The 27,088-nt window shown below is 39.5% G+C and overlaps 1 protein-coding gene across 2 annotated transcripts in view; it reads left to right on the top strand.

Moving 5' to 3' along the window:
• Window positions 1-27,088, top strand: part of MFGE8 (milk fat globule EGF and factor V/VIII domain containing) — an 873,429-nt gene that overhangs the window by 454,687 nt on the left and 391,654 nt on the right. For both annotated transcript variants that reach the window (XM_044078195.1, XM_044078194.1), the window contains exons 6-7: window positions 7,524-7,705; window positions 18,352-18,498. In XM_044078195.1, coding sequence (XP_043934130.1) covers window positions 7,524-7,705; window positions 18,352-18,498 — 329 coding nt within the window. The remainder of the gene's footprint in view (window positions 1-7,523; window positions 7,706-18,351; window positions 18,499-27,088) is intronic.

Below are 27,088 nucleotides of genomic sequence, written 5' to 3'. Positions count from 1 at the left end.
TACCATAACTGGTTATGAATCTAATGGGTCGATATTTTTGTCAATCACGATTCCTGTATTTTAAAAGGTCCTTTCTATCAATTGTCCCAGCCTGTTTACTGGTTTGGGACAACTGTTAAATATTATAACCATGAAACATTTTAGCAATATTAGAAATAAAATATATATATAAAAGGGTTATTTTTCACAGTCTGTATGTATATTGATAAAGGCTTAAGGCCAAAACTAGTCTGAGGGCTGTGTTTTTTTACTTTTTGTTTGAGTTTACTGTTTGGCTAGTTAGACCTCTGCACTTGCCACCCTTGCAGAAGTTTGGTGTCTACCAAAGTTGAGTAAACCCCCATATTTTCAGTGGCTTGGATGATGGCACTGGAATTTTGGAGTTGGACTGGGGATGACTGTCTAAGTATCTGTAGGGGATTTAGTGAAAGCAAGCATACATCCATGGTCTTCAGTGACGTGGATGCAAGGGAGATGTGTTCTGCAAATCATCTGTGCATATCTCTTCTCCAGGTATGCACTGCAAAATATGAATGTGCTCACATGATATTCACAGACTTTGTAACATACTGGTATGTGAGTCATGAGCTGGGAGTTTGAGGCTCATGTTTCACTGCTACCACTAGTATGTTATCATTATGTTTTCATAGGCTCCACTGGTGAAGGGTCCAGCATTAGAGCACAGCACTTGCCTGATGTTAGCACCTCAGATGTGGTTGATGATGAGGGTAGTGGCACATCTGATAGTGGACACACATAGCCTTAATATACTGCGATGATGGATGGTCAGAACTGGTTTCCAGCCTCACCAGTATTTAATGCTGGACATTCTGTAATTATTAGCTCCACACAGATAACACAGGAGTCACCACCACAGACAAAATCTGTCAGCTGCACTGTCTCTGATATGTGCAGACTAACCATAGGTGAAAAGCATGTTGGTGGATAGCAAATGGGCATGTCAATGATCCTAGCACAAACTGCTATTACACACATTATGGTGCAGTTAGGGTGCTTGCCTATGCGATGATATGTGATAACTGCATGGCCCATGGGATTGACCTGTAGTACCTGCACAGTGACATGGAGTATAGAGACAGGATGTAGACAGTGCTGCTCAGATCCTTGGTAGCCTATATACCATCCGCTTTGCCTCTACAGGCCATGCTGACCATAGTCATGGGTAGGGCCAGAGGGAAGTGGGATTATTGCAAGCTTCCCATAAACAGATGACACACACTGTTCCAGAGCCCACATCACAGTTGCCTCTAATCATAGTGGCCAAGAAACCTGGGTATGCTTGATCTCAACATTGTGTGTAAAAGTGCTCCTCAGATTCTATCCTTGGGATACCACAGTAGCCCATCTGCTCTATGTATTCTCTTTAACCTCATATCCCTTTATAGTACAAATGGGACATCAAACACCTAGTTAAAAGAACAAAATCTTTATCAGCAGATAAATAAGGCACAGTGGTATGATAGATTCATATCCCAACATATCCCTCACCATATGAACCTATGTAGTTCTACACCATCACTATCCCCATTTGGCCAACAGTGTATCATGCCTGTTTATTATCATCTCCTGGGTCATGGATGCCAAATATACTTTTGGCTCTCATTGTGGGCACCCCATCTGGATTCACATACATGCTTCCAAAGTACTGCACCACCCCTGTTGAGGAACATGTCAAGTGTCAAAACATCAAGCCACCACAATGCAAATTACCAGTGCTTATGACATGCTAGCTCCATCTCATACTGGAAAATGTGATCCCTAACTTCTCCAACATGTCACCTGTACAAGTGCCTACTACACTTGCCTTCCATGATCCTTCAGTGCATGATAGAGTTGCTGTCACTTGTCACTGTGCCTCACCTTCTGTACAAAAGATGATGATTGTGCCCTGTCCAACCTCTAACCTGCAGGGTAAAGTAATTTCAGATGCACACATGGCAAGATAATGCAATGTATTGTATAGCCTGGGTGTGTTAATATATTCACACATTTTGTTTTGTGTTTTCTGTATCATAATCCATAGCTGTGGTCCAGATGTTACTTTTTTGCCAGTGCAGCAATGTATTGCATTTATCACTGCCTTATAAAGGGTACCACTATAGCCTGCTGCTCCAATGACTCTGCGGCTGACTCTTCATCCACTGCTGAGCCAAGTCTGTCAGACAGTGCACATGTTGCTATATTTGCTTGTGTGATACCACATTATACATCATGGTGTACACCGCAAATGCTTGACTACATGTTTTATGTGCATACTGCAGTGCACCATCAGAAGTAGTCAAGCAGTATAATTGTCCATTTTGGAGTGCAGACACACATTCAATGATATTTGGCATCTGCAAATGAGTGGTGTTTAGACATGTTCTGGGAGTTTTGGATGGTTGTCATTATCCATGGTTCAATCACATATCCACCATCACATCACTTTCAGTACACAACAGTGACAGCCATTATATGTGGCCTGATGCTTGTTTGAATAGGAACTGTATATAGTAGCCTATATCCCTGTTAATGCATACACTTACCATCTAGATGACCCTATGGGAAGTCAACCCACATGTAATGTTGGTAGACCTGACATAAATGCTGGATGTAGGAATCATAGAAACTGCTGGATGATGCAGAAGACACATTTTATATGACACCCCAGGCATTGTACACCGCCTGGAAGTTGATGGAGTTGAAACCCTTTCAACTGATGTAGCAGACACAGTGTGGAGCAGGTAGAACTTTTTTTTCCATATTGACATAATTTTATTTGCAAATATTATGCATCACTTTTAATCTATCCAGTCTTTGTCAGTCAAACATTACATAGGTCACTCAAATCCTGACTTCTTTGAAACCTTTGTTCCTCCTCTGCATGTATTGCTCCCAAAGTTCCAATTTTTTTTCGATGTAATTAGCTCCTAACCTTTTGTAAAGATCCAAAATTCCAGTTGTTTTATCTCTGTTACTATATTCACTACTAAAGTTGGTTTAGACTTTGATTTCCATTTTCTAGTAGTTGCTTTTTTATCAGCCACCATAATTAGACTCAGCAAGGCCTTACTATATCTAGGCAATTCTCGACCTGTATCATAGCTCAAAAAATAATTTCCTTAGTTGCACCAATTTACTCACCCAGTTCCTCTGACAGAGCAGTCAGTCTGCATTAGGGAATCTTGAAAATCTGCCAACTAATTACACTCCCAGAAAATATGTTCCCAATTACCTCTTTCTTCCCCATCACACCCCCAACATTTGCTGTCTACCTGAGGAAATTTCTTTGGAGTCTAGTTGGGTATAAAAATATCTACATATACGCTTTCAAGCAAAGGTTCTAAATCTTCTAGACTTCGTTGTATATTTAGGAGACATACATATATCCCCTGCTGTTTCTTTGTGAATTACTTATCCAGTCTGTCTTCCCTATCATTTCGAACTGCCTCTGCTTGATTCTTACAGTTATTATGCAATATTTTATATGCTCTACTAATTATTCCTTTTTTAACAGCAGCTTCTGTTCTGGATTCTACTAAAAACTCTATCAGTGGTGGTCTTTCACTGAGGAACCCTCTCTTTCTTTCTATTTGCCTATACTCTGATATCAATTCTTGATAGAGAAGGCAATCTCTGGTCTGTAGTCCAAATAAATTTTTGGCCTCTTCCCATTCTGTTACCCTTCCAACTCTAGTTATTTGCTTTCAATGTCTTGATTCTTTTGCCTGTTTTCTACAAAAATTTCTAGACCCCTCTGGCCTATTTTCTGTATTCCTAATTGCAGTCATCACTATTGGCTGAATACTTTCTTCTACTTTATGAATATAATATTCTGTGTGGTTATTGTTATTCTCCTGAAGGATCTATTTCCAAAATCCCAGTCTCTCCTTGTTTCTTGAGCTTCCCCCATTTCATCACTTTTTCCACTTTGAATTATAGGTTTCTGCTTGTGCTATGTATAGGAGCGTTTACTGTGTAGGTCTGAAATGCCACTTCAAATTAGGTAATCCCAAACTGCCTTGTTCAATTGGAAGAATCAGCATATCCCACTTGACTCTTGCCATCTTCTCCTCCTAGATAAAATCCTTCAGCTCTTTATTAATTGCTATCCACAACTTCTCTGGTTGATAAAAATATGCCTGACCTGTGTATAAAACTAAAGGTAGTCAAAGCATTTTAACTGATTGTATCTTGCTATCCATATCCACATAACAGAGCTTCCAGTTTCTCAGTTTTTGTATTATCTTTTGTTTAGTCTTTACCTACATATCCTTAGCTGCCACACCAGAATCTCTTTTAATCCTTTCACCTAACTACTTAATTGTATCATGTCCCCATAAATATGGATATTGCTGAACCAATTTGTGTGTGGGTATATAATTTATAACTATTGCCTTTGGTTTAGCTTCATTAATTTTGTATGCCAAAAAGATGTGAAACTATCTCAAAATGTTCCATAACACCAAAATGTCATTTTCTAGTTTTATCACATATAAAATAATATCATCTGCAAATAGAGCTAGCTTTTCTTGACAACCATACCAATAATATCCTTGAATTTCTGAGGCTCTTTATTTTCTTTGCCAGTGGTTCTAAATATAATGAAACAACAAAGGGGAAAGAGTACTCCCTTGCGTGGTTGCTCAGCTCAAAAATAAATTATCTGAGATGAGTCCACCCACCTTATTTTCGCCTGTGATCCCTCATATATTCTCCTAATCAACTTTATATATTTATCAGGGAATTCAAATGCTTCCATTCTCTGCTCATAAGGTCCCAGCTTACTCTGTCAAATGCTTTCTCTGTATCAAGATCCACCAACAACAGTGGTATTTTCTTGCATTCATCTTCCCTCTGGATCATCAATGTTCTGTTAATGTTGTCAAATGTTGACCTTCCTCCACAAAACCATATTGATTCATAGCTATCAATTTTGGCATCACCTTTCCCATTCTTTTAGCCATTATAGAGATAAACACTTTATAATTGTGATTTAGGATTGAAATGGGCCTATATGAAGCTGTATCTGATGGGTCTTTACCCTCTTTAGATATTACAGCCGCTACTGTTTTCTTCCAGGATGTTGGTGCTTCTCCTCCTCCTCTTAAAATACTGTTAAACAAAACTTTCCAGATCTTTAGCAATTTCTGCCCTCCTAGCTTGCAAACATCCACATGTATACCAGCTATTGCTGGGGACTTTCTTGTGGATTGGTTATACATCTCCGTTTGTATCTCATTTCCTCCTGTCCTAAGTGTTAGTAATTGAGCCTTATCTATCTCTAATCTTGGAATATTTAATTCTTCAATAAACATTTCCATTTGTACCTTTTCTTTATCTCCATATTTTCCTGATTTATACAGACTTTCATAATATTTCCAAAATATTTCTAGTACCTCTACATGATCTCATGTAATCTTCCTTGTCATAGGTTCCCTAAGCTTGGCAACAACCTTTTCTATTTTTGTTGCCTGAGTCATTGCACTGAAAGTGTTTGTGCTCTGGCGTTATTAGCAAAAAAACAATTGCTTAACAGCAGTCTTTCAAAACTCATGCATATTATCAGGGTAATCCCTTATTTTCTGTTTGGCATTCTGTAACTGCTCCTCATCTTGTTCTGTGAGATTCCCCCTATTCTGTAATACTTTAACATTTGTCAGTCTGTCTGAATAATTGTTGTTACTTCTTAACCATATCTCTATTCTTTTATTTCCACCCTATTTTTAAACTCCACTTTAATTTTATCTCACTCCCTGCTATAATATCAGAAGAAATTTCTATCTTCTCTAATAACTCCTGAATTATTTCCACTACCGATTCCTTAAATTCCTCTCTTTTCAACAGATAGGTTGGAAAGCGCTAGTGTCTCATTTATTTCATTATCCTGCATTTTTATTTTAGTTATTATTGACACGTGATCTGAAATAGTTATTGGATGCATATCAAAGCTTTCAGTGGAGCAGGTGGAACCTTGATAGCAATGTGTGTGTGTGTGTGTGTGTGTGTGTGTGTGTGTGTTTGTCTGCAATTAATGGCTCCCAGGACCTCAAGAAAGTGGACTTTGGTGTAAAATGCCCATACAGTATTGATTCTTTCCCTTACTATTCATGGAAACTGTATAAACTCCTCCACATGCCTGCAGCATCGCATCAAGGAAATGATGTAGGATTCACAAGGCTAATACCTGCAACATGTCCCCTGTCAAACACTGAAAGGTCTTGTAGCAAGGATGGTTAATGGACGTCTACTTACATTCATGTCTACAGGGATCCACAGTTCACACATCTCTCTTGTTTCCATATGTGGGCAAAACATGCCTACTGACCCCTATATTGTCTTCCTACTTGCACCATAGCCATCAACATTGCCGTGCTCATGTAGATGATGATATGTCAGGTGCTGATGGTCCTGTTATTCCCAAACTAAGAAATAGACACACACATAAGTATTCCAGCACTCTCAGAGGATGACAGTGCAGAAGATTAAGATTACAAGATGCTAATAAGATTCATCATGCAATTCAGGGTTTAATTCCCTCATCCTCCTTTCACATACCAATTGACATTAAACTAGTCATGCATGGTGAGTTTACCTGGCTAATAAATGAATCAAATCAAGTAAAAAATAAGTACAATTATCCTATTAATACTGCATCTATACCTTCTGCTGTCCCACACTAAGTTTAACAGAACTTAGAGGTATCTAAGACCAGTATACTCACTTTCCCATAATCATTCTGTAGTCATTGAGCATTGTACTGCTATTTTTCCTCCTGCTTTGCAACCATTCAAGAACTGTTTGAGGTAAAAAAAAAAATCTAGTCTTAAATCAGGTTAACATTCTTGTACTGTATGTAGGTCCTTTTGTTTCATACATACACCACCTCCAAAATTTTTACATCTCTGCTTATATTAGCCAATGTTTTCTATTTTACTTAGTTAATGTGTTCCGCTTTCTTTCCAGCTTCTCTTATCAATGAAAGTCACGATTTTCTGCAACATCGTACTATATGTTATTACTTTATAGATCTCATTTCTCTTTTTCCTTTTCCTTCACTGTTCATATTTTCTGCCATTGCTGTTTTTGCCCTTTTGTATATCCACCCTGACCCACACATTAATTTCTTACCATTCTTTTTTGTCCAATCACCTTCTTCTTCTTCTAGTTTGCCCCATTTACTAAAATTACTTCTGTTTGCCTTTATATTTCCTTGCTTATCCTAATACACACATCGTTTTTTTTTTCCTTGTTTGTAAAGTATGCCTGCTTCTATGTTACTTTTGGCAAATTCTTACTTTGTGTTTTGGAACATTTGCAGGAATATTGATAGCTACTAGTCACTGTGAATGAAAATGTGAAAAAATAAATGCACAAGTACACCACAATATTATTCAGCAGTTCTGCTTATGGAAAGCACATCTGATGACAGTGGCAGTCACAGATGATAAAATATTCTAAAACAGAATTTTAATTAAAACATCAAACAAAGCAAAAAGAAGATAATGATTTCTTTCTTGCAGTGTGTGCTTCAAATCTTGGGATGATTGGAGGTGCTATTGAGGACTCACAGATCGTTTCCTCTTCAATACACTTTGGATTCCTGGGATTGCAACGCTGGGGTCCTGAACTGGCACGACTCCAAAATAAAGGGATTGTGAATGCATGGACATCAGCGAACAATGACAAGAGCCCATGGATTGAGGTAGGTCACTGCAGCTTACTAGCAACCTGAGCTTTACTAGCATTTAGAACTTTTGGAGTTTTCCAGTTACTCTTTCACAGGTTATGAGTTTATAACAAAACTAAAGAATATTAGAACACCAGTATTGCAACTGTCATAAAAAAGCCAAATTAATTTGAGAAATGACATTCTGCAAAGTATGCTCTACTAATACTTATAATACATAGACATTGCATCTTTTCTTTTGGAGCTGCCTGTCACTTTTGTATTAAAGTATGTGAATAACCCCAGTTTCAAGTTGCAATATCAGTCTGAGTTGGAATTAATTTGTATTTTTTACAGAAAGCAACATAAAGTGGGTGAAGCAATGGCTGCTGTATTTGAAGTGTCTATGCTACAGCTTAACAATGTTTGAGTTTCACAGAACAAGACAAGTACATTGATTTTTAGTTATTGAAAACAAACACCTTCTCAAAAGGTCATCTAGGTGCTAACCCAACCATCACTTTTCAGATCCCAAACCACTCTGTGTTAACCAGGAAGAGTAGGAAAATGCCTCATTGGTTGTAATGAAACAAGCCCATGCATGCTGAGTGCACAAAGGAGGAAACTAGAGATAAAGAGAGGAAAAGGGTAGCGGAGAAGACCAGAGGTGAGGGGGTAAATGAAAAGAAGAGTGTGTTGTTACAGTCACTGGTGTATTGAACTGCAATGTTTGACTACATGTGATGTAAGATGGGAATGGGGAAGAGAGGGGTAAGGAATTGTGGTTAAACGAAGTCGCAACCAGACCTTAGGCTATACAGCGAAAATAAAGGTCTGATGAAAGGGGTCAGAAAATGGGGAGACAGTGCTGTGGAGCTTTTCAGGTGATGGGGAGAAGTGATATAGGCACTGCTACAATTGTAGGTGATCATCACGGTATAGTGTACTGCTGGAGTCTGATAAGAAGGTATGCCGTATAGTAGGTTTCTTTGACTTGCTGCTAGTGTTATATGCAGTCAGTACTAGGAAAGATTATAGATGTTATTGCATACTTGAGAGAGTAGATTTATCAGCATAGTTATGGAATACTATGTGACTGAGGACATAAACGGTAGGATCAAAGATTGCACACTGCATCCTTTTTGCATCTGAATCCAGTTAAAAAAGATCATTCTCAGAGATGTATTAGAGAAATATATCAACATGAGTGAGTGCAATCTGAAATGGAAGAGAAGAATCAGAGTGGCAGTGTTACTGAGAACAGAGTGATACCAAGGAGTAGGAGCTGAAGTAAAGTTACAGGTGGTAATGAAGACAACAGCAGAGGAAACTGTGACTGGAACGAAATACTGTGTAGCACCACACATGTAAGCAAAAACTGAAGCAATTAATGATGCCAGTGGCATAGTGGAATAACGGCCAGATTGTGGACTGACTAACTCAAAGATGACTAGTAGCTAGGCAATTGATGGCATTTGCAAGGGAGGATAGGCATGAACATCCTGCAGTTGTAGGTAGGACTAATTTAGACACGTAAAAATGGAGCCTAGGATTGGTTTACCAAACCAGAGATGGATGGTGCAGTTATATTTGGTGTGCACAGGAGTGCGTCCATATGGAAAGACATTCTGAGCCTCTGCAGTGGTGTGAAGCAGTAGGTGGGGTAGACCACTACAAAATGCTATCATTGCTGGGATGCTAGCAAAAGCACAAAGCACCTCCATGCTTACCTGAATGATGACCCATGGGCCAGCAATCAACACTGGGGAAAGTAAGGCACAACTGAGGTTTAATGTAACAAAAAAAAAAAAAAAAAACAGTTACGGTTACATGACATAATGAGTCTTTCACAGGGATAAAATTTAGAGCTCTAGCACAGAAATGTGTGCAAGGAACATATCAGAGAGGACCAGTCAATGATCTGTTCTTTGTCGTGTACAGTTTCATGTCTTTAATATTGCAATAGGTTCACTACAAATACAGCAGTGTTGCTGGATCCTGCTAGTATCACTGATATTTTGCTGCTGATGGCTGAATACTGAATATGACCTATGTAATATATATACTAGTTCGTTTTTATTGCTTGAAGTTCTGTTTGCCCCTGAAAAATGTCCTTATATGTGTCAGGTATGTATGTGAATCCCTTGACTATTTTTCATTTCTACTTCCTTTTCATACTACCCTTTCTGTGAAGAACTTTTCTAGTGCCTCCTCTAAATCTTTCACCTCTTGTTTCATCCCATGTCCTCTAGTTCATAGATATAGCCTTTAAGGATTGGAATTTTCCTGTAGTCTGCCTCTGCTTGTTCAACCAGTAGAGCTCTCATAAATTTCCTCTCTTCTCTTCTCTACTCTTCTCTTCTCTTCTCTTCTCTTGAGAAATGTATGCTCATACTTCAACATTTTCCTTATGTAATATACAGTATAATCCATTCCTTATTTGTGTTCCCACTTTTGTGTCTTTTCCAGCTTATTGGCATCCCTCCTTAAAGCTGGATCTGCATTCTTTACTTCATATGAGGTCTTGCTACTATTTTGTTGTCTGAAAGTATACTTTATCCTTTTTTAGCAGTTGTACTCCTACTTATGCACCCCACAATTCTTTCTGCAGCACTTTTAACCATCCTACCCACCATCTTTGCAACTTGCCAAGTGTATAATGTAATCCATGAGACAGTTTTCAACACATGGCAAAAGCATGCTACCTACTTGTTTACTAACATGAATTAATTAGTGGTTTCTCAGATATGTTTTCCTTTTGGCTTCCATTGGAATTAATATGAAGATGCAACACTGTATATATAGCCAATAAATTATAGCTTTGACAACTAAGTACAGAGCATAAAAAGTTTACTTATTTAAAAGAGCCTTGAACCCAAAATGGGGCAGCCACAAATCATACTTATAAAACAATATATTTAATATATTTTAAAGTATGATTGGCAGTCAGAACTCATTTTTAATTGAGCAGAACTTGCAAGTAATATATGGCCTACCTTTAGAAGATACTATCTTTTACTATCACCAAACACTAGAACCCATTGTGTGATACAATCATGTACATTACAATTGTTTCTAGAAAGTTCTTCAAAGAGTGATTGCCGTCTCTACAAATTTGAGTGTTTACTAATTGTCAAAAGTACCTAAAATGATGAAAATTCACCTGTTATACTTTGTGTAAGACATATTTTCAGTGTGCATCAGGTGTACACTGCCAATAGAGATATCATGGTTATACATACATGTTATTTTCAATTTGTAAACAAAGAAGCATGAACTGATTTTTCTGGTTATTGTAAGCTGTAGTAAAGTAGATAAAGTATGGCACAGTGAGAAAGAGAGAGAGAGAGTGATAAAAGGGAGATAACTCATAGATCTTAAATTATCCCGTCCATCGACTTTGACTTGTGGAAAATTCACTGTCAGAGACAGATCCGATCCAGCAACTGCTGTTACTCCGAAATGCTCAAGCTCCTTTTCTAGCGTGATGCATCTCTCTCTCTCTATCTCTCTGTCTCTCTCTCTCTCTATAGCTCTAAGATCTCAATTGCTGCCCAAACTAACAGATGTGCTCTAACATTTGCAGTTAAGAAGAGTTGTTGCTCTCTAGTATTCTTTAAAAAGTCACCTGCTAGTTTCTTCACCCATCCTTTCCTATTCTATTATATTATTTTAATATACATACATATATTATATATATATATATATATATATATATATATATATATATATATATAAAATAAATATATATATATATATATATATATATATATATATATATATATATGTATATATATTTGGATTCACTACATAATCTCGAAATCTTTAAATACCGAATTTCAAAATCTTGAGACCATATAGCCGAAACTCCTAAATGCAGAAAGACCAAAACCGCGAAATTCAAAATCCCGAATGTACAAGACATATACAGCACACACATACCATACACACAACTGCCCCCCACAATCAAGCATATAACCCTGCACTACAGATAAGCAGGGGGGAAAGAACCCCTGCATCCCCCATGTGGGGGGATGCGCCTCCCCTAGTTGACTATACTAACTCTGAGATCGCACAAACAGACACACAAAGGAAACTCACACCCACACATTTTACAGTCCCTCACACACACACATATCACAGTCACAACACACACTGACGCACACTAAAGCCCCAGCAAACACACTTACACACAGATACTTACCTGAACATCCACCCATCCATAAACAAACCGCAACACCAGAAGTGGTATTTCAATATCTCCGAACATCGGGATTTTGAATTTTGCGCTTCTGGTCTTTTGGTATTTAGGGGTTTCTGCTACGTAGTCTCGAGATTTTGGGTTTCGGTATTCCAAAACTTTGAGATTATGTAGTGATCCCATACATTTTATATATATATATATATATATATATATATATATATATATATGTATATATATATATATATATATGTATTTATATATATATATATATATATATATATATATATATATATATATATATATATAGATATATATATATATATATATATATATATATATATATATACATATAAATATATATATATATATATATATATATATATCTTTCCTTCCCTCACTCATATCTGTTGACTGGAATATTTGTTGCACTTGTTTCGATATGTACAGACAGCTACATTTTTTGCTTGCATGCGCTAAAACTGTCGGGAAAGATAACTGATTTTTAATTTCTTATTCTTCTTTCCCACTGAGCCAGAAGATCTCCCTCATTATATATATCAATCTAATTACAGACACTTGTTCTTCTTCTTTTGGCTTTTCCCAGTTAGGGGTCGCCACAGCAGATCATCTGTCTGCTCATGATTGGCAGTGGAGTTTTACGGTGTCGAGTTGCCAGCCCAGCACCCAACCTTCCATAGAAGGCATACACAAGCACACACTCACACCTAGGGCCAATTTAGAGTGTCCAATCCACCTATTGCAGGTCTTTGGGATGTGGGAGGAAACCCACGCGACCACAGGGAGGCCATGCAGACTCCACACAGAAGGCACCCCAGCCGAGAATCGAACCGGAGAACCTCATGCTGTGAGGAGACAGCGCTAACCACTGCACCACCATGGCTGCCCCAATTACAGACCCTTGTTACCTAAACCCAAATAATGCAAGATCTGCAAGATGCTCTGCAGCTTGTACGGTATTCTTCAACAATTCTTTCATTGATGGCATTTGTGTTGCAGCAACGTGGTCCACACTGCACAACTTTGCCAAACACAATGAATTAGATATGATCTCTACATCATTGTCCACTTCTGAGGCTTCTATTCTCAGGGACCTTCTGTCATAATTCCACCCAGGGCATGGAGGCTGGGGAGTCTGTCCCACAAGGTGAAGTGGACTGATGGCATAATATAAGATATGGAAGTTAGGTATTTGCTATAATTTTGGATCTTCATTACCTCTAGTTTCTCCATTCCAACAACCCACCATTCACCCCCCCCCCAAATTCTCATGTAACTTATATTGCCAGATAGATCTTATAGACCTATCCTGAATCATGTCCCTCAGTTGCCACAAACTCTTCATTAGTGTGTTTTTAGATTGTAAGCAGCAGATTTGATATGAGAGATACAGGGTGAGACAGGTGCATCATAGGAGCAGATAAGGAGCTTGAGCTATACTTGCTGAGACAGATCCACCTAATGGCAAATTTCCCACAGGTCAAAGTGAATGGACTAGAGATTACAAAGATTCAGCATTATGGTAAGTACATAACTTCCATGTAATATGAACTGAAATGAGCCAATTTCAGTCTTCTCAAATTCTTATGGGAATTAGCTTGATAAGAGCCAGAAAATGATAGCAGATATGAAGCAGTGGGCCTAAATATTCTGTTCATTTACATTTATGACAAATGAACTTCAGATCCTACTTAAGTGTTACATTCAAACACAAATCCCCTCTATCTGGATAGAGTAACCAACAATAAAAGTATAATGTTCCAAAAAAAGCCAACATCTCGTTGGAATACACACTGCAAAACAACACTTTAATAAAAAATAGTAAAAATATAAAACATGTGAGTGCTTTCACAGAGTCCTCTCTGCTTCCTAAGACATACTACAATAACTGCTGCTCTTGTTTAAATAATGATACATCTAGGTCATATCCAATCAGTTGACAGTATCTTGATTAAATAAATAAAAGTATAAAAGGCATACACTATGTTGTTGTTGTTGTTGTTTGTCTTTCGGCTTTTCCTGGTAAGGGGTCGCCACAGTGGAACTCCGGTCCACTAATGATTGACAGTAGATTTTTACGAAACGTCGAGGTGCCAGCTCGACGCCCAATCTTCAACGAAGGCATGCCCATTTACACATGCATGTCTTTCAAACGCTGCCCAACCGCGGGGAGGACATGCAGACTCCACACAGAAGGCACTCCCAAGCCCAGCCGAGAATCTAACGGGAGAAACTCTTGCTGTGAGGTAACAACACTACTGCCATACCACCATGGCATCTAAAAGGCATACACTATATAGACACTATATAAACAATCAAATCATATAAATAATGGACTAAAATGTGTGTAAAAAACTGTAAAAGCATGCTCTATAGAATTAGATAGTGATAAAACTGTGAAATATATGTATAAATATTAGAAGATGTGACCAAATGTAGTAATCAATGTTTCAAAGCCCTGTTCCTGAGAAAAGGTTTCAGAGAAACCTTGCTATTTAGTCCAGGTTGTCTGTCAGCCTGAAATCTAATTATCCATTCTTGTTCTGAGGCTTTGGTCTTGTTGTTCATGTTCCCACCTCTTTTATTATCTTGTATTTTATTTTATTTTACATTTGTTGACCGGGCTAGTCCAACTGGATATATGTCCATTTTCAGCAGAGGCCCGGGGAGAAAGGCTCCACATGCAAACATTAGTAAGAACAGGTACAAATTAAGCATGTATATAGTATATACATCAAAACACATTAGATATTAACTACAAAACAGAAGATGAGAAATAAAAAGTGTGTTTTGTTAAGAGTTTTTTAAAGCTAAAAAGTTGAGAGTACCTAGATACACAAGGAAGGCTAGTTAGTTAATACAGAAAAGTTGGGAGTACCTAGATGTATGATGTATAACACTAGAAATTTGAAGGTGTGTGTGGCTCCTTCCTTTATAACATGCATCGCCAACGCACTTGTCTCTTTTTTATTTTTAATGTCTCTTACATGTTCTAAGACTCTATCTTTGAGCAGCCGATTAGTTTTGCCTACATAGTAGGCTGGGCATTTTGTACAGAGACCAAAGTATACAACATTCTTACTATGACAGTGTGTATAAAAGCGTGTATCAATGCTGAACTTTCTAGTCGGGTGTGTATACCGCCCCTCTCCAAATATGAAGGGGCAGGCTGTACACCTTCTACATGGAAAGGTACCTAGCCTATCAGACCTTGCATAGTGGTCTCCATCTAACTTCTTATAACACAACTGTCTTTTTAGAGACATGTTGTTTTTAAAGGTAAACGATGGTGTGGCCCGTATAACACCTTCTAGTTCATCCACATTTAACAATATGCCCCAATTATTTTTAATTATATCACAGACTGTATTGATATTACTTGCGAATGTTAATGGAATACGTAATACATCATTCTCTAGATTCCTGGTTACTGTGGTACTGGTGTCATAGTTACTTTGGTTATCCTGGTTGGTTCTCGTCCTATCATAATAGGGCTTGTACCTCTCTCTTCTCTCATTCCAAGCCACTTTAATTTGTTTGTCTATATCTCTGGCTTTATATCCCCTTTCAATAAATTCATGTTTTAACAGAGTAAGTGCCTGGGATAGACTATCATCATCATGATATAGCCTCATGCATCCAACTATCTGTCCTTTGATCACACTGGTTTTAGTGTAGTTAGGACGCATACTACTACTATGTAGAACATTATTCTTTCTAATGGGTTTCCTGTACATGGAGGTATAGACACAGTTGAGTGTGTCTCTTGTAACCTTTACATCTAGAAACTCTGTTTCTCTCTTTGAGTATTTGTATGTGAAATTCAAAAAGGGAGCAATGGTATTAATGAAATTAAAAAATTGCTGCAAATTGTCTTCGTTATCACGCCACAACAAAAAATATCATCGACAAAACTCTTGCACCATATAATAGACTTAGGAAAAATGTTACCTGTCAAAATATTCTCAGTTTCCCATTGTACAAGTGCTGGGTTGGCGTAGCTATTGGCACAGGCAGTGTCCATAGCCACGCCAACCTTCTGTATATAAAACTTGTTGCCAAATACAAAGATATTATTTTCTAGAATGATCTCAAGTAAGTTACAAATAAGTCGAATTTTGGTATTTTCTATCCCTTTTCTATTAAGTAGTTCCCTTACATTATCTGTACCCCAAGAATGGGGAATAACTGTGAAAAAGGACTCTACGTTGAGAGTAACAAGCCAACATTGGTCATCTATACCCTCCAAATGTACACTTAGATCACTCAAAAAATCTTTAGTGTCCAATAAGACAGTAGTACATTCTTAAGTATAGGATGCAGGTTTTTCTCAACATATATCGGCAGTGGTTCTGTCGCCCACCCCCGATTAGATACTATAGGTCGCATGGGTGGACTTTTTATGTTTTTATGGACTTTAGGTAGACCATACATAATTGGAGTCACTGGGTACTCTATATCGAAGTATTCAAAACGTGGCTCAGAAATCATGCCTGTTATTAACATATCAAACAAAAAAACTTGCAGTCTATCTGTAATGGCTTTAACATGAGTTGCAGAAATCTCACATTAGGTATTGGTGTTACTTAAATGTACTAACATACTTGCAATATATTTGTCTTTATCTAAAATAACAATTCATCCACCTTTATCTACGGGGCGTATTTCAGCACTTTTAAAGCATTTTAAGTCATTTAATGCTTGCTGTTCACATTTAGATAAATTATAAAAAACATTGGTAGCTTGATTAAGCACATTCCTTAGTTGTTTTTCACACACATCAATGAATAAATCAATCCCAGAATTACTGGGAGGAACAAAAGTACTAGGTTTTATTAAAAACATTATATTCATTGGATCCACCTTAAAAATAGCTTTTAAAGTCAGGTCCTGCCAAATAGTTTCAGTTCTTTAACACATTCACCAAGTCTACTCTCTGGGCAGGAACTAAATTCAAGCCTCTGTTCAATAAAGTTTTTTGTACTTCAGTCAAAGAAATGGAGGAAATATTAAAAATTAAACCTGTTTGCTTCTCTTCAGGAACTTTCAGCATTGATACATGCTTTTATACACACTGTCATAGTAAGAATGTTGTATACTTTGGTCTCTGTACAAAATGCCCAGCCTACTATGTAGGCAAAACTAATCGGCTGCTCAAAGATAGAGTCCTAGGACATGTAAGAGACATTAAAAATAAAAAAGAGACAAGTGCATTAGCGATGCATGTTATACAGGAGGGAGCCACACACACCTTCAAATTTCTAGTGTTACACATCATACAAGATAATAAAAGAGGTGGGAACATGAACAACAAGACCGAACGAAGCCTCAGAACAAGAATGGATAATTAGATTTCAGGCTGACAGACCACCTGGACTAAATAGCAAGGTTTCACTGAAACCTTTTCTCAGGAACAGGGCTTTGAAACATTGATTACTATGTTTGGTCACATCTTCTAATATTTATACATATATTTTACAGTTTTATCACTATCTAGTTCTATAGAGCATGCTTTTACAGTTTTTTACACACATTTTTAGTCCATTATTTATATGATGTGATTGTTTATATAGTGTTTATATAGTGTATGCCTTTTAAACTTTTATTTATTCAATCAAGATACTGTCAACTGATTGGCTGTGACCTAGATGTATCATTATTTAAACAAGAGCAGCAGTTACTGTAGTATGTCTGAGAAAGCAGAGAGGACTCTGTGAAAGTGCTCACGTTTTATATTTTTACTATTTTTTATTAAAGTGTTGTTTTGCCGTTTGTATTCCAACAATTTGTTGGCTTTTTTTCCTTTTTCCAGCTTTTAAGAAGTGCGTTTTGTCTTTTCAAGTATTCTTGAATTCCATTGCCATTTTAGTTAATTTACCTTATCAATAATACTGTTTCAGTCATTTAGAATATCTTCTGGCAAATATTATCCTGCCTTTTATACCCAGAATTATAGGGCTTGTAGCCTCAAGTGGCCACCACTTTTTCTTATGAATCCCACATATTGAAAGATGGTACCCACTTAAATTCAGTACATTCCTTTAAAGAACTTCAAGTTACTTATCATGTGTCCTCACTCTCTTTATTAAGGCTTTACATATAAATTAATTAAAGTATATTTTTGTATATGGCTTCTACTATGTGCTAGGCACCATTTTTATTGCCATTTTCTGAAATGTCTTTCTTCTGTGTCCTTACCTTAATGTGAAGGCTTGTGAGAGTTGTGTAGCCACAGTGCCCCCAGAATGTTGGCCGAGTCAAAGATACAGGAATATTATAAGAAAAATAAATAACATTAATAAATAAATAATACAAATCCTTCATAAGAGCAGACATGTTTCTTATTTTGGAGTTACCTGCAAATTTTATTAGTGTAAGATTGCAGCTGTATCTAGATGCCATTTCTGTCTTTGTAGAAGAGTATGTCTGTGCATATAATCTAATGTTATTCCTTCCACAGGTTGACCTACAGAGGAAGATGCGAGTGACAGGGATTATGACACAGGGAGCCAGCCGGGCTGGCAGTCCAGAGTATGTAAAATCTTTCAAGGTGGCTTACAGCATTGATAGGAAGATGTTCACCTTCATCAGGAACGCCAGAGAAAAGGTCTGAATTGTTTTCTTCATAACCACATCCTCATTGTATGTGATATACTGAAGTTATGATATTATGTTTGTAAGATACTTTCCTGATCTTGTCATAAATATTGAAGAAGTTAATTTGATGTTATAATATGGAGATGTAACTTATTTCTGCTAGTCATATTAGCATAATTTATAACTGCAGCAAAGCTTAACTAAATACAAAAAGAGAATACTAGAATGCTATAGCTGTGTATGCATGTTGGGGGCTGGTTGATGATACCACTTACATCATATTCCAAAACTTGTTATATTAGCCACAATTATGTGTTTATTTCCTGAGGATGCAAAGTGTGTTAAGTTTTCTTCTCTGCCTAGCTACAGGAAGCCCCCATTGAGACTGGTAATATATCGGTTAACAATCTGAAATGTCAGTACCTGCATCATGAAACATGGAGACTGAGTGGCTGAAAAACGTAGATATACTTAGTCTGAGATGGTCATTTCTTAGAATATTCCCTTTTCTCCAAGGTATGACAATATGGGAGTTGGTATATATAAGTTTGGGTGGTGTAGGGGCCTGCCCCCTTGGAAAAAAGAAGTTTAAAAGAGAACAGCAATCTTCAAGATTCACTCTTTTCCTGAAATTTCAGGATATTTTTTTCGGCTTGTCAGCACTTTTAGTACCAACATGTCTATAGGGACCCAACATGTCCACACAACCTGTTTTGCTTATTTAATGTCCTGAAAACATCTAAATATTACTTTTCTGGAGATCAGACATGAAGAACTATTTGTGGAATTAGAGCAGTATATTACTTGTCTGAGAATGTCAGCCGCAGTGGTGCAGCAGTTAGCATTGTCACCTCACAGCAAGAGGTTATCCCTTTTGATTCTTGGCTGGGTCTTCTTCTGTGTGGAGTCTGCATGTCCTCCCCACAGTCGAGTGACATTAAAGACATGTAGTAAGTGTGAGCGTGATTGGGCATGCCTTCATTGAAGGTTGGGCATCGGGCTGGCAACTTGACACCATAAAAATCCACTGCCAATCATGAGCGGACTGGAGTTCCACTGTAGCGACCCCTAACCAGGAAAAGCCAAAAGTCTTTTTTATTACTTGTTTGAGAATCTGTAGCTTTAGAAATCCAGAAGTATGATTTTCATATTTTTCATATCTGGAACCCATAGAAAATGTTTCACTGTAAGTCAATTTAGAAAAAAAAAGTAGATCCGGAAAATGAATTTATTCATTACTGTAAACAGAGTGCCCAAGCCCTGAGTGGTACAGCTTTCCCCTTTTATCCATACTGCTAAAGAAGAAACCTTGAAAGTATTTAAAGCATTTATCATTCCTGAAGAGGAGATAGACAAAACAGCAGCAGTTAAAGACATGTTTAGTAATTTTTGTAAGCGGAGAAATAACTTTATCTTTATTTGCCTTTTGTGCTTTACAGGGGCACAAGATTTTGCAGAGACTATAGCTGCTTATCTGTGAATTTAGTTAGTTCCATGCTTCATTAGTAAGAACTAGAATAGTTTGTGGTATAAGAGATGATCAAACAAGAGTCAAATGATAGTTTGTGGTTTAAGAAATAATAAAGAAGTAATCTATTAAGACACCTCTTTAATATCTGTGGCTATATACACAGCAAACTAAATTACATGTCCACAGATAAAATCATTTTCACTGAGGTAATGAAAGTGTGTTATTGAAAATGAGAAATAAAGTGAGGCTGCATATTTTAATGATGATGATGATGATGATGGTGGAGTCGCGATATGCAATAGAAGTATGACAGCTGAAATTAAGACCTTCTGATGGTGTGCTTTTTATGAATGAAAGGGAAACGTGTCATAGTTTTAATAATGTGATCATCAAAATATGTTGGGATATATTCTATACAAAATGAAATAAAATTATAAATAAGGACATACAACATTTATTCCTATACATAATAGGATCCACTGTGGTAGAACATGCCTGATGAAATGGCTGAAGAAATTATTTAAGAGGAAAACCATCAGTGGAGGACTTTTAGCCACTTTTGAAATGGCCAGAATAGGGACAAATATTTTGATTCCAATGTTGTACTATGGAAAATTATAACACATGCTAATAGGGTTTGTGAAGTTAAAAATTAATAGATAGGCAACCAAAGCAATAAGCCACACCATTTATATATGTTAATATAAATAAATCAACCAATGGAATCTTAGATTCAGTTTTAGCATTCACCATCAATTAAATACAGAAAAATTAAATTTAAAACAGTTCTCAACTGTAAAAACAATGGGCAGGATACACGATGGCTTGCATGGAGTCTAAGAGTAATGTAAGACTCCATGCAGCCATAGCGATCCAGGAACAGTCTGTAGGGGCGTGTAAGAGAGCTCCTAAAACGGCTCTTACACGGACAGGGCGTGGATATGCTAATTACCTCACTTGCCACCGAAATGCATGTAAATGAGGTAATTTAGTGATCCAGGAAGCAGAAACCTGTCCGTGTAAGAGCCGTGTTATCTGCAGAAATGTACTCAGTTGACAACTAAGTACCATTCTGCAAATAACACAATGGAGCCTTGTCAGCTCCAAATAAAGGTTGCATATGTTCCAGGCAGCATGCCAATGGCCAAATATGTGACCACTGGCAATGTACCCCCATGCAAAAATGAAATAAAAATGTTTTTTTTTTGAAAACATTTAAACGTAGCGCAGTGCCATGCAAACAGGCTGCGCTGTAAAAACAGGGTTTTATGCCAAGCATGAATTTACAATGTAAGGGAATAGCAGGCTGAAAACAACATGGCCACCAAGTAGGGGTTGCTAAGGGGGGAAGCTGAGTGTAAGACATGTAACTAAGCATTAGTAGGCAATCCTATGTAAATGAGTGTTAAGATAGTGAATCGCACTGTCACATAGCAAATGAGCACATTCCCTGGAGTATAGGAGTAGGATAAGGGGGAGTAACAGAGTAGGAGATAGGTGACATCACAGGGGGGTATGCATGAAAGAAATGAAGCACATTGGAGCACAGTGGCATGTGAAAGATGTCAGTCACACATCATTGAAGGAGGTGAGTCAACAAGTAGGCATGTGAAAGCCAAGAAATGGAAGGTGTACGCTATGGATAACACCAAAGTTTCTTGCTGGGCATGCATGCGCGCGTGTGCGCGCTAAGAGGCTTGAGTAAGATAGAGTGCGGGCGTGTAAGCATAAGTGCGCATGTTTAAGGCAGAGTAAGCATGTAGGAGCCTGTTTAAAGACCTGTAAACTTGTTTGCGCTGCTGTGCGCGCGTTTTAACCTGAATAAGCAGATTCTAGTCCATCTAAGCATGTGTGCGCACGTGTTACCCGCTGTGAGCGTGTTTTCGCTTGTATGCGCGTCGCTCCCCCCTGAGGAAACAGAAAGGAAAAAGGAAGCAGAAGAAATAGTAGGACGCTAGCAGGGAATACTGGCAGAGCTAGCAGGTGAAAACAATCAGAAGCAGGCAATTACACAGGCAGAACAGTAGCCCAGCCCAGCACTTAAAACTCTGCAAACAACAGTGCAGTATGTTTCTCTCAAGAGACACTGCAACACAGGAGTAAGCTATTAGAAGTGAAAACTGAAAAAGCTTCACTCAGACCAAAAATGCTAGGGGCTGCCATAGCTGTTATAAGGAGACATATGCAACATGCTGAGGGTGGTGACTATGCAAATGCTGCTGGACAACCCACAGTGAGGAGACGGAGAAGAGTGTACAGGCCCAGGGTCACCTACCAGGGGTTACATGAGCTGGAGATAGTGGAGCGCTATAGAGTGGACAGAGACCTCCTACAGCAAACTGTTGAGCTGTGCAGGCCACACCTCACACACAGAACCAACAGAGGGGAACCCATCCCAGTGGAAACCAAGGTATGTGTTGGCCTAAGAATACTAGCAACAGGTACCTTCCAGAGACCAACTGGTGATATGATGGGGATATCACAGGCATCAGCATCCAGGGTACTGCACAAGTTCCTGGATGCCATGTCAGCACATGTTGGTGATTATGTATATTTCCCCAATTCCTGTGAGGTATTGGCCAGCAATATGCATCTCTTCCAGCAAATAGCGGAATACCCTGAGGTAGTGGGTGCAATAGACTGCACGCATATACGCATCAAAGCACCAGCTGGTGAGCGGGGTAGAGCCTACATTAACCACAAGGACTTCGCCTCCATCAACTGCCAGGTTGTGTGTGATGCCCAGGGCATAATAATGAATGTGTGTGCTGGCTGCCCTGGAAGCTACCATGATTCCCATATCTGGCATTTGACGCAGCTGTACCAGACATTTGCCAATGGGGACATCCCACATGGTCACTTAGTGGGGGATGCTGGCTACGCACTGGAGCCGTGGCTGATGACACCCATCAGAAATGCACACACACCTGAACAAGAATGCCATAATGAGGCACATGCACAAACACAAAATGTGTGTGTTTGGGTTGCCCAAGTCACGGTTCCAGTGCCTGGACACATCTGGTGGAGCCTTGCAGTACTCACCAACTACATGTACCCAAATTGTCATGGTATGTGCTATGCTACATAATATGATTCTGCAAAAACAGCTGCAGCAGTAGCAGCATAGGGCTGGGCCAAACAGCCCCCCACCATTGCCAAGGCCATCACAGGCAGAGCGTGACTCGGAGGAGGAACAACCTGAGCCTGCCCCAGTAAGCAGAAGGAGGCGTGCCCAGTATGCCTTGGCCTTGGCAAAGAGGCAATGCATAGCACATACACTGGCTCAGTAGGAACCCTGGAAGTGATACCTCTCTCTGACTCATACATATAGTAAAAGGGATGCCTAAGTTGACACAACCTGCTTTCAAACATGTACAGGGAGTGTAGTATGTGCATCCAACATAGACAGCCCTGCAGCACCACCTGAGGCATGATTGCCATGCGTTAAGCAATGTAACACCATGTAGTATATGCAAACTTGATGACCCTGACTAACATCCTACCCTAGGTTCATACTAGGCTATCTGCCCTAGGGCATTTATAAGCCTAGCCAGAGTGTGTGTGGCTTTCGCCACCCCTTGGAATGAGAATACTATGCCCATTTAGGGTTTAGTTTACTGTGCCTCTGTCTAGTAGTGACACAGAGATGACCCGCGGGGTAAACCTACGATCTCCCATCCACTCGTCAAGATTCCTCTTGAAGAGAGTCAGTGAGGGGCTCTGCCTAACATGAATCTGTCCCTCCAGCACATCCTATTTATTTCTGTGTTGAGGTTCAAATCTCTCGCTCTCGTGGCTCTGGTGGATTTGGATTTTCTGAGGTGGAGCATGACCATTAATTCTGGATTGGACATGGCCTTGTATGTCAGGCATAGATCGCCTCTGAGTAGGCGGTATGCAACTGAATAGAGCTGGAGTTTCTTCAGCTGGGCAGCATATGACATATGTTTGAGACCCTTGATCCTCTTAGTGAGATACTTTTGGGGCCTTTCTAACTGCTGCAGGTGTCGGTTAAGGTACATCCCAAATGGGGCATTGTACTCAATTATGGGCCTGATAAGGAAAGAGTATAGGGGCACAATGACTTCTCTTGATCTAGATGTGAATCCTTTCATGATAAGGTGGGCAATATAGAAGGTCTTCCTAACCACTTTGGCAATGTGAGTGTCAAATGAGAGGTTTCTGTCAACTTGGGTCCCTAGGTCCCTGATTACTTCTTCTGTACTTAATGGATTACCACCTATGTGGTACTTTGTGGGTACATTGTTTTTCCCAGAGGGTATGATTATACATTTTTCGGCATTCAGTTTAAGGCCATGGCTCTGGCACCAGTTTTCCGTTTCCATGAGGCCCTTCTGAAGGATGCTTGTGTCCGCTGGAGTATCAATTATGGTGCCCAGTTTGCAGTCATCTGCGAACTTTGTCAGCCACAATCCTCCTATGTTTGCTTGCACCTCTGAAAAATAAATGCCGAACAAGAGGGGTCCCAGGACCAAGCCCTGTGGGACACCGCTTGTGACTGGCTTAGGGTCTGACATGGCTCCAGCAATTCTGACCTTGTGGGTTCTGTCCTTGAGCCAGTTTGCAACCCATCTTATGACATATGGGTTTACATTTAAGCTGGTAAGCTTGTCTATGATGCCCGAGTGGGGTATTGTGTCGAAGACCTTTGCAAGGTCGAGGTAGGCTGTGTGAACCGCCTTACCCTCATCAATGGCCTTAGTGACTGTCTCAAAAAAGTCAACCAGGTTCAAAAGGCAGGATCTGCCCTTGACAAAGCCGTATTGGGTAGGATCCAGTGTCTGTAGGTCCCCAATGTCTTTGTTTATGAGTTCCATAATGATCCTCTCCATAGCTTTGCAGACCAGGCTCGTCAAGCTTATGGGGTGGTAATTTCCAGGGTCCATAGAGGCACCTCCTTTGTGGAGTGGGACCACTGTTGCTGTACGCCATTCTTTGGGTACGTATCCTGTAGTAAGGCTAAGATTAAACAGCCGCGTTATGTGTGGGTTTAGTACCTCTTGGAGTTCATGTAGCACGCAACCCAGGACACCATCTGGTCCCATTGATGCTGTGTTTTTAGCTTTGGAGAGGGCGGCTCTCACCTAGGCATCTGAGATGTCAGGGAGACTACACGCTGGGATTGATATTTCCCCTTTTTGGGGGGGGGGGTTTGCACTGAACCTGTCTGCCAGTATGTTGGCAATGTCTGTGGGTTCAGTGTATTTTTTGTCATTTTGGACTAACTCTGAGCATATCTGGGAGTTTCCACCCAGGTTTCTAACATAACTAAAGAAGGCCTTGTGATTGTCTTTAGTGTCTTTTGTGATTTTTCTCTCAAAGTTGGCCTTGGATGATTTTATGAGTGATCGTAGTTTTTTGCTAGTACTGATCAGAGATGCCTTCCCTTTTTGGGATTTTGCTCTGTCATGTAGTAGCTTCCTCCTCCTGTTGTAAAGCTTGTTTATGGCTGGGGTCCACCATGCAGGACGCCTGCCTTTGGGGGAATGGGTCTTGATTTTATTTGGGATTGCATGATCCATGCATTCTTGAATGTGTTTGTAGAAAGCATTTATAAAGGATTCAGTGGTGTGGGCTGTGGTTTCCAATGGCCCAGGGGCCTTGAAGGATACCACTTCAGTCTTTAGAAGTGTGAAGTCAGCTTTTGAAAAATTCTTCACTGTGGTCTTTTGTGCTGGGGGTGGGGGCGGGATCTGGATTTCCAGTGAGATTAATTTATGGTCTGATCTCACCAATGAGGGGTATACTTCCGGTGTGGAGCATTGTGTCCCCATGTTTGTGATGATCAGGTCTAGTATATTATCTCCTCTTGTGGGAGTGGTGACTAGTTGTTCCATTGCATTTGAGTTTATGAATTCTAGGAACCTTTGGGCTAGGGTGTTGGGGCTTGAGTAATGCTCCCAGTCTATGTTTGGGTAGTTGAAGTCTCCCAATATGATGGTATTTGGAGAGACATTCATACTCTCCAGTGTCTTCAGGAAGGCTGAGTGGGGTTCCTGAGTTTGAGAGGGTGGTCTGTAGCATGCTACAAACTGTAGGGCAGTTTTGCCTATGGTTAGTTGCACATGGATGGTCTCTGAAGCTTCGTGTGTTGCCACTAACCTAGAGGTGTGGGTATCTTTGATGAATATGGATACTCCCCCTCCTTTTGTGGTTTGGTCCAAGTTTTGGGGCCGAAAAGCATGATATGAGGTATAACCTAGTAGTGCTGGGGTGCTCTCAGGAGCCTTGAACCAGGTTTCAGTCACTGCACAGACATCGATGTTCTCCATACTGAGGAGGGCTTTGGGAGCGTGCATGTTGAGGTTTAGACTTCTGGCATTGAGCAGCATCACCCTTAGTTTTTTTCCACTTGTGTTTTCTAAGGAGGTGGGTTTGTCTTTTGAGCCTTGCCTAAAAAAGGCACTATGGGGGTGGCAAGAGCCTTGGCCAATATCCGGAAGCCCAGGGGTGACAGGTGCAAGCCGCCCCTTGCGAAACAGCGTGGCTTGTCAAGCATGTCATCCCAAGCAGACAGACATTGGATCCCCTTTGAATGACACCAGTAATTGAGCCAATTGTTAAAGCTGATCATTTTGTCTTTGTACTGAGGTATCATTCTTGGTGAGGGTTCAGTGCAAAATCCCCCCCCCCCCCCCCACCAAATGCCCAAATATCTATCCCAGCAGAGTGCTAGCCCCCTGACATTGCAGATGCTCAGGTAACAGCCAGCGTCTCCAAAGCAAAACACACATCATCAGTGGTACCAGATGGTGTCCTGGGCTGCGTCCAACATGAACTCCAAGAAGAATGGAACACCAAATAAAACTACTGCTCAATCTCAGCCTTACCACAGGATATGTACCCAAAGAGCAGTATACAGCAACAGTGGTCCCTCTCCACAAAGGTGGTGCCTGAATGGATACTGCAAACTATCACCCCAGAATCCTGACTAGCTTGGTCTGCAAAGCTATGGAAAGGATCATCATGGACCTCAGAAATAAAGATATTGGGGACCTACAGACACTGGACCCTACCCAGTGTGGCTTTCTTAAGGGCAGATCCTGCCCCTTAAATATGGTTGACTCATTTGAAACAGTCACCAAGGCCATTGATGAGGGGAATGTGG

The sequence above is a fragment of the Protopterus annectens genome, chromosome 7.part0 (assembly GCF_019279795.1).
Source record: "Protopterus annectens isolate FY-2018-M chromosome 7.part0, PAN1.0, whole genome shotgun sequence".
Classification (NCBI taxonomy): Eukaryota; Metazoa; Chordata; order Ceratodontiformes; family Protopteridae; genus Protopterus; species Protopterus annectens.
Note: the sequence above shows the minus strand (reverse complement) of the source record. Positions and strands in the feature narration are given on the sequence as shown.